We start from the raw sequence: 9,207 nt of genomic DNA, 5'->3' as shown, positions 1-9,207 counted from the left end.
AAGTTGTCTTCTCCATAGGAAGGCCCATATGACATAGTGGATCGTCTCTCAGATGTGACTTTCTGAATAAAATGTGGTCTGCGAGGTAAGCCAAAGGTGGTGCATGCCAACAGGCTTTAGCATTATCATGGTCCAGGACATTTCAGTTGGGACGAATTGAACAACAGAACAAAAGATGCCGCTGAAGAAATGTCACCTGAAAAAGCCATTGTCGAAGAAGAAACTCTACCCGGTTTTGAGAAAGGAAACACTGAAGCCCTTGAAGAAGTTACTATCCCTGATGTGACTGTTACCGATAACAGGACATTTCCTGATGGAGCAAATGAACCCCACGTGAAGCAGAAGCCAACGAGATGGAGACCAGTACAGAAGAAAATACATCGCATAAAATTAAGAGACTTAATTTTGTGTTTGTAGTGTTTGTAAATTCTGTACATTTAATTAAGTTATTGTTAATTATCTATTTATTTAATGTAAGTGGCTATTGTTCGGGATGAACAATACTAAGGAAGGGGCAGTGTTATGACAGCGGAAGTCAGGTGACGTTGGTAACACGTAATGATTATCTAGAAGATTCGCGAAAAACGCTAGTGCGTACTATGCACGCGTTTGTGTTACGACAGCGGAAGTCAAGTGACGCTGGTAGCACGTGATGAGTGTCTAGAAGATTTTCGAAGAGGCTACGCGGGCGCTATTATCGTATATAAGTGCGCTAGACAAAGGAGACAAGTGGAGAGAGAGTGGGGAACCAAGGACAGCAATTACGGTCGGTGGGAACCGAGGAAAGCAGATACAGAGATCGGAACTATAGTTGCTGACAGGCGGAGATAGAGATGGACAATTGAGTCAATCACGGTAGTAAAGTGGGTGAATTGTTGTGAATTATAGCGTGTGTTTAAGTTAAAGTAACTGTGGAAATTAAGTGTATTACAAAGTTGTATTGAGGAAGAATAAACTAGTCTTATTTAAGAAAGGACTTGTATCGCAGAAAAATTAACAAACGAACATACAGAGACGTAACAAATTCATTGCTTTAAATAAATAAAAATACATTTTATGACATTGCTTACTTGTCATTGTTATATCTTTTTATTCACGTAATAACCGTCCTCCGGTGTGACAGCGATGGACAAAGTAAAAACGCGATCTGCGTGCCGCGGGTTCGAATCAGCCGTGGGAGGCGTCATAATGTGACGGTCAGTTATACTATTCGTTACTAAAAGAGTATCCCATGAGTTGGCGGTGGGTGGTGTTGACTAGTTTCCTTCCCTCTAGTCTATCACTGCTTACTTAGGGACGGCTAGCGCAGATAACCCTCGTGTAGTTTTGCACGAAAAACATATATAAACTGTAATAGCCAGTGTTTTTATATAGCCGACTTTTGAAAACAATAAATCAAATTTTTAACGCTTTTTGACATAAACTATAGCTCTCCAGTGGCTCAACATAAGTCTGAAGGCTTATAACGCTAAAAAAAAGGGAGTTTCATGTCCGTAATGGGCACAGATAGTCCATTGTGTAGCTTTGTGCTTAACTACAAACAAAGATAAACTCTAAGATTATTTTAACATAGACCAGATTTTTAGGTAAACGATTTCAGAAGTTCACAAATTTAAAAGTAGGGCAATTTCATCTGAGAATAAAACCTAGTTTTAGGATTCTCAAATTTTAATACTGAATATGAATATTTCATTGTTAAAAATTGATGAATATATATATATTTATATCAAGCAGTGTCTTGTAATTTCCGACAACAACTATATAAATATTTCTGTATTAAAGAAATAGAAAGATATATTAATAAATAAATGACTAAGGAATAAAAGTATAAAAAAGTATTATATGAAATTTCTTTTAAAAGTGAACAAGGAAAAAATCTCAGTAATCGAATAACTCACGTTTTAGCTTTTTTGTGTTGATATCACTGGAATATTAAAAGTGTTTTGATTCAAGGGCAGATATCTGAGCGAAGCATTTGTTGAAAGAGTGCGCTTTCTTTAAAATGGCGCGTAAGTTGAAGAAAAAATCTTCTCAATCTCTCATTACTGAAGTGAAACAAAATCATTCGAGGTAGGCTTGTGTATACTTATTTTGCATATTTCTTATTCTTTAATTGTAATTCACTCTAGGAATATATCATTATATATGAAAGAAATCTAATGAGGCTAACGGAACTACAAGTTACAATTGTTGCAGGTGTGTGATACAAATTAGCACCGCGAAGAAAGTATTAAAATAATTCTCGTGTTGACAAACACGTAAACTATAAAGTTTGACCCCTTAATAATTGGAGAGACAGGATGACGTAGTTTTTCATCTCTTAAAAATAGTTTTATCATTTTTATATCTGATTGGCTCACATAATATATTTTAAATTTGGACGATGTTATTCTCACGGCGCTGTGAGAATATCGCTGAGCCTGAAGTATTATTTTCGTGTGAAACTTGTTATTCAATTATTCTAATGGCCTAAAATTAACAATAAATTTAAAAAACTTAAAAAGTGTCAATAGATTGTGAGAAGTTGCGACTTAAATACAAACATGTAGTAACCTTTTAAAATTAATGCCAACGCAGAGTGATCATATAACTTGAGAAAGCCGAATAAACTACATGATCGTCGTTGCTTATAATTATTAATTTTTACGGCATTCTGCTAACAAAGTTGCAATAAATGAATAACGTTGTTTCAGAGACAATCTGATCTTATTTCACTTATATTTGGGGACTTTGTGGTAAGTAGTAGGACTTGTCATGGTCATTTATGTTGGCCTAGGAGTAGGAGAGTTTTTTTATCGGAATATCAAAGCCAATTCTGTTTACGAACGTTTGTATGTAAAGTCAATGGCAAAGCTCGCACCTTGAAAATACCATAGTATTGAAACTATTTTCACGGCGCCGTGAAAATAAGCACTGCTTTTTTTTTCATATATTCTCAAAACGTGAAGTATTATATATGTAAATAATATTTTCGTTTCAATATTGCGATTTTGCCCTTAGGTAAAACTGTTCAAAGTATTAAATATAACTTAAGCTTATGATTTTATTTTTAGTATAAATATAAATTATAGATCATCCACAAAGGTTCTTTTGGTTCATCAAGAATGTCTAGTCTTTCACCTTCCCTCAAACAGAAACCATCACTAAATGTAGATCCAATCTCCCCCTAACATTTATCAACCCTTTCAGCTTTTACCTTCCAGATGACAATTTGTTCCACAGATTTACACTATTAATATTAGAGATATGTTTGACCTCTTGTTTTACTGCCCTTAGGGTTGAAATTTGACACAAAAATTTTGATTCATCAGTCTTCTCATTTTCCTTAATCATCTTGAATAATGAAATTAGATCTCATCTTACTTTTGTTTGACAACCTATCCATTTCTGGAATCATTCTAGTATAAATATTGCCCTTTGGTGGCACAATGGTATGTCCGCGGACTTACAATGCTAGAAACCGGGTTTCGATACCCATAGTGGACAGAGCACAGATGTGTAGCTTTGTGCTTAACTTCAAACAAATAAACCCTCTCCAATAGCTCAAGCCAAAACTGCTAACACTATTGTAATAGAGTCCTAACTAGTAACTTAGGCCTATAAAATGAAACCACAGCATCTTTAAACTTGTAGTCAGTATTTTTGTAAATAACCTAATATTCTATTAAGATTACCACTTGCAATAGAGCACTTAAGATTATTTTCCTCATCCACCTAATTAAGAGAATTTCCATTTGAATTATATACCTAACTTTAACCTTATATAATTGACTCCCATGTCATATTTGCCCAACTGATGAAGCACTGTTAAGTATTTCTTAAACTTCTAAACTATTCCCCTATTAGTGTTGGTAAGGTAAATGAGGAATAATAATGGTCCCAGCACAGATACTTGAAACACAACATTTGTAACAATAGTGCAGTTAGACTAAAATCCATCAATAACAACTTTTTGCTTCATCCTGTCCAGCCAACCATCAGTCCCTTTAAGTTTAATTAACTTTTCCTGTAATCTAACTGCAGTAATTTTTTCATCAATATTTCTGTAGTATCTTAAGAAAAGCTTTTTGAAAATCCAAGTAAACCAAATCCACTCTTTTACCCTCATCTTCATAAGAAGTAACTTCCTGAAAAAAATGTTTACAGCAAAGCATGATCTTCCCTTTATAAAGGTTTTATCATACTAAATCTGACTAAATAAGTATATCTAATTGTAAGCTACAGGTTATATGCTTACACTTTAAGTAACCATGGTTCAGTCACAGTTGTCAGTTTGTCAATCCTACATGTACACAGAATGTACCATGAATGATGTACAAGTTAAAATAGACTGAGCTATATGACTGACTTAGATATGATATTACTCATATTTTCATTTATTTGATTGCAGTTACTAATAGTTTGAACCTATATGTTTTATACACTTGTGATTTTGAGATGCAGTGAAGAAAATATAAGAAATGTGGAAAAAAACAACAACATTCCAGTTAACTTTTTACTTATTTTTACAATAAGTTATACTTATGTTTGGGTAAAAAGCCTAAGGTTGTATTGTTGTATATAAAAAAAAACTTTTTAGTGACACTACACTGTTTGGTTTTAATGGAATTGTTTTAAACTTAATTTTTGTTTAGCATGTCACATTCCAGTTAACTTATTTTAACAATAAGTTATACTTATATTTGGGTAAAAAGCCTAGGCTTGTATTGTTGTATGTATATAAAAAAGAAACTTTTTAGTGACACTATACTATTGAAATGTTTTGGCAGGTTTGATAACCACTTGGTTTTAATGGAATTGTTTTTAACTTAATTTTGTTTAGTATGTCATAAAAAAAGTTTTTTTCAATGTTATTTACCTAGACATTTTAATTGTCTTTTATATTAAAATTTTATAATACATTTTGGTATTTCACGAATAACCTTTTTTTGATGAGATTTGATTTAAATTTTAAATGTCTCTACAGTATACAGTGTTCTGTTAATGTTAGACTTAAAGAAAAAAGCATGTACTGAGTTAGTAGTGAATGTTAGAACTAGCATTGTGGTGGCAATTGCAGAAAAGGTTTGATGGTTTTTATACTTAAGACAACTTAGAAGCTACTGTGTTCATCATTGTTTGAAGACCATGGTTCAAAGTTAATGAATATATTTATTTTGTAATTTATGCTGTATAGTCAAAAACAATTCTAGATGTTTTACTATTAGATCTTAAAATGATATTTCTGCTTTAGGCTCTAGAATCATTATGTGCAGCACACATTCTCAAATACTTGTGATGTAATTCACTTAATATTTATAAAGATCTACAATGTTATTTTTCAAAAAACATAAAGATTTTAAATATTCTCATGACATTTAACAGTTTTTTGTACTTATTTGTGTTCAAGTACCACAAATCTTAAATACTTATGTAAATATAGACTTCTTTTGGAAGCGTATGTGTTGACAACGATTTTTAAATTTTAGATACTTAAGAATGTCTGCTGCAGTCCTGAAGAAGAACAGATATTTTTATACAATTATAAAAAGATGCTATTTAGAGAATTTTGCCAAAATCTTTTTTACCACAGATTAGCATTCAATAGCTAAATTACAAAAGTTAAGTCAACTTCTAGCAACAGACCCATTTAACACTTTTATTGATTCAGGGAAAATGTTATAGATTCATAAAAAACATGCAGTTACTAAAATAAATTTCTGTAGAAGATTATTACAAAATTTTGGATAATAAGTTGTATTATATTTTTATTTTGAAATAACCAGCTTTTAGAATGTTTTTAGTAAAATATATAACCATATTTTTGGAAAGGAAACGGAAAAAAGATGATCGGTTTGATTTACCAATGGATTGCTCCAGTAAAAAGAGTGATAATTTGCTGGATCAACATGAAAGAAAGTCTTTATCTACAAATCAACCAATTAAGTGGGATGTTAGTACAGCAGTGACAGCTGAAATTTTACAAGATATGGGAGTAAGCTTTCTGAAAGATGATCTTTCTCTTCATAGTTGTCAGGAACCAGGGCCAACTCCTCATTGTATTTCCATTGCAGAACATAAAGTTCCTCCCAAGGTAAATGATTGATTTAGTTTAAGATACTAAGTTATTTTAAATGATTTATCAGATAAAAAACAAAGTTTTTATGATAAATATTAGAAACACTAATACCAAAAAGGCATCTTTAACTTTGGACATTTTGGGAATTTTTTGTATTCCATCCCTTAATGTTAAAACCTCAAAGTTAATTCAAAACATTCTAACTACAAAATATCAATGATCATTAGTAAGCAAGAAGTTTTTGATACAGCCAGAAGTTTAGAAAGAACACAGATTTAAATGGTAACTATAATGGAATATATGATAAAGCATGTGGCAAACATATATTTGATAATATTGTTAAGAGAAAACATTATATAAAGAAGGGCAAAGATACAAGTATAAACATCGACATCTTTAGGAAATATATAATTAATTAAAGAAAAAGTTGGAAATTATTAAATAAATGAAAACAGGGATGAATGGATGTTATTATTTAGTGTTGGATGATTGCTAAAAATGTAAAGGCTTTCTTTAATAAATCTGTTTTGAAGTCAAGACGTTTAACGTTTTCAAGAAGGAAAGGGTGGTTGTTATTCTCACTATGCAATCCAATACAAGACTGTGGTGGATTAATGAGTGTATATTATCTTTGAGTTGAAATTCCCATGTGCACATATTTTTAGGGGATGTGTAGTTTTGCCAATACAGGTAGCTTTACAACTACCGAAAGTGTACTTACTAATGACCCATGAGCACATAGTGATGGGTAGAATGTCTTTGGTTTTAAACAAGTTTGTAACTGAAAATGTTGATTAAATACCAAACATAGCTTAATTTGCAGGTATTATACTTTGGCCATTTTTTTTTCTAATTTTGTGGTTGAGTTTAAAACTATTTGCCCATTAAAGGAGTGATAAGAACTATAGGATATGTGGCATTTTGGTTAGTTTTATTTTGATTGTTAAAAATGTTTTAAGAGTATAAAAAAGAGTGTTTTTTAGAGTGTAAAAAATTAAGGGGGTAGCCATTACTTTAAATGTGCTATGGTTTGTACTTATATTTTAGCCTTTCTTTATAATGTTTTCTCTTAACAATATTATGAAATATGTGTGCTACATGTTTTATTGTACATTCCATTAAAATCTGTGTTATATCTAAACTTCTTGCACAATAGCTGATGTTGTTTTTTGTAGTTAGAATGTTGTGAATTAACTTTCTGCGGTTCTAATACTGATGATAGAATATGAAACAATTCTAAACATCCATAATTAAAAATGTCTTTTGGCATTACTTTGTTTCTAATGTTTATTATAAACAATTGTAAAAAGTAATCTTGTTTTTCTAGCATCAAGGAGAAAAGATTAATTACAATATAACTGATAAAATAATAGGTTTTAAAAAAAAGGTTTTGAACCGTAACCCCAATTATGTGTGTTCATTAACTTAATGTTATTTCTGTAGGAAATCTAAAGGAAATTTTCACAAATAGTGATGTTTTTAATTTTTATTTAATCAAAATATCTAAAAGTCCCCGTGAAATATTGGTAAAGCTGATATGTTCGTATGGTTGTAAATGTAAACAATTCTACATTATTAAGTACTTAGGAATTTTACCATAACTTAAATAAAATTGTGTACTAAGAATATTACTTGAACACCTTCAGATGAATGGTATTTAATCTTTTCTGTTTTCCATACAGCATATACCTGAAAATGTGTTGAATTTGAAATTAGTTAACAAAAGCCCTTTTGATCAAAATATTATCAATAGTTGACTTGGGAATTACACTATGTACATTGTTGGATTATTCCACTTTCATGCTGAAAAGCCAAAACAGAAATATCTCGGCTGTCTCCTTAATACTGTCTAGTCTTTTTATACCCTATCTAGTTCATTTTCAACCTCCAAGCTAGAAAGTTAATTTGAATCCCTCTCCTTTCTCTTCTTCCATTATGCAAAACAAGCACATACAGTAAGCCTTCATCACATTATTTTTGTGCTCAATTTCTTAAGACTTCTAATCCATCACTATACAAAAGCCTCTTCTGCCTCTTAAATTTACCAATCCAGTTAAATACCTGGCATGAAAAATGTCCAAACAGCTCTTGCCAAGTGCTACAAGTCTACTCAAGCTTACTTGCAGTCTTTTGCTCGAGGTTCCCCATTTTAATATCTCTAAAACATACTTACTTACCTATCTTTTTAGACCAACACTCAATTTATCATCTGGAAACATATTAAGTCTGCAGATTCCTACTTTCTTGCCTTCCGATACTGTGACACAGACCAAGTTTTCTAGTATATCAATAACTGAAGCTGACTGTTATTTTCTCTATAGCCAAAGTGCTAACTTTAAGTTTTCAATTTTTAGACTTTTCTCATATTGAGTTCTCTTCTTCTGTTATGAACATTTTCCTTTCTGATTCGGCTGTTTGTGTTTATCATGTGACCATTACTACTACTGTTGTTAGTTTAGACTTTGCTCCGTATGCTGCTTGTAAGATGTACTAAATATTAGACTTTTCCATTTTAACTAATGAAAGCGGATGAAAAAGAAATGTTATGTTTAACCAGCTATAGGTTACCCTTAAATAACAACTAGAAAATAAAGAGGCAAAGAAACTACCCTTCACTTATGTTTTGTTTACTTCTGATATGGATTTCATAGGCATCATTGGCCTAATTGAAACTGAATACTCTTAAGTTGTACGAGAAAATTGATGTAAATATTTTTACGTGACAATGCATACATATTGTTGATATATTATCTGCCACGTACTTTATTGTCAATATTGTTGCGTCATCGAGGTCACGTGACTGGTGTGGCGCCCTCTAGTTTCTAGAACTATCTTGTTCTTTCAGGAATGCTCTAGTTCTGACTAGATATAGGGTAGGCGGGTATATATAAGAAGAGACAACGTGACGCGGGAAGGTAATGTGTGCGTAGATATTGAGTAATTGAACTGCAGTCACAGGGTATTGTTGAAGTTAACGTTCGTTCGTTACAGTGTTGTTTTAGCGCGAGTATTGAGGTTAAGTGTATCGCAGAGTTGTATTAGGAAAGAATAAACCAGTTTTATTAAGTAAAGACTTGTCGTTAAAGTTTCGTTGGAACGAAGTTACGGAAATTTAATTAACAAACGGAGACGTAACAAATTGGTGTCAG

General features: G+C 31.8%; 1 protein-coding gene across 1 annotated transcript in view; it reads left to right on the top strand.

Annotated features, from left to right (window-relative positions):
* Positions 1-2,002: 2,002 nt before the first annotated feature.
* Positions 2,003-9,207, top strand: part of LOC106458451 (S-phase kinase-associated protein 2-like) — a 36,556-nt gene continuing 29,351 nt past the window's right edge. Inside the window, exons 1-2 of the mRNA XM_013917966.2 lie at positions 2,003-2,070; positions 5,812-6,073. Coding sequence (XP_013773420.1) covers positions 2,003-2,070; positions 5,812-6,073 — 330 coding nt within the window. The remainder of the gene's footprint in view (positions 2,071-5,811; positions 6,074-9,207) is intronic.

The sequence above is a fragment of the Limulus polyphemus genome, unplaced genomic scaffold (assembly GCF_000517525.1).
Source record: "Limulus polyphemus unplaced genomic scaffold, Limulus_polyphemus-2.1.2 Scaffold466, whole genome shotgun sequence".
In the NCBI taxonomy this organism is placed as follows: domain Eukaryota; kingdom Metazoa; phylum Arthropoda; class Merostomata; order Xiphosura; family Limulidae; genus Limulus; species Limulus polyphemus.
This window is presented reverse-complemented; position numbering and strand designations above follow the sequence as displayed.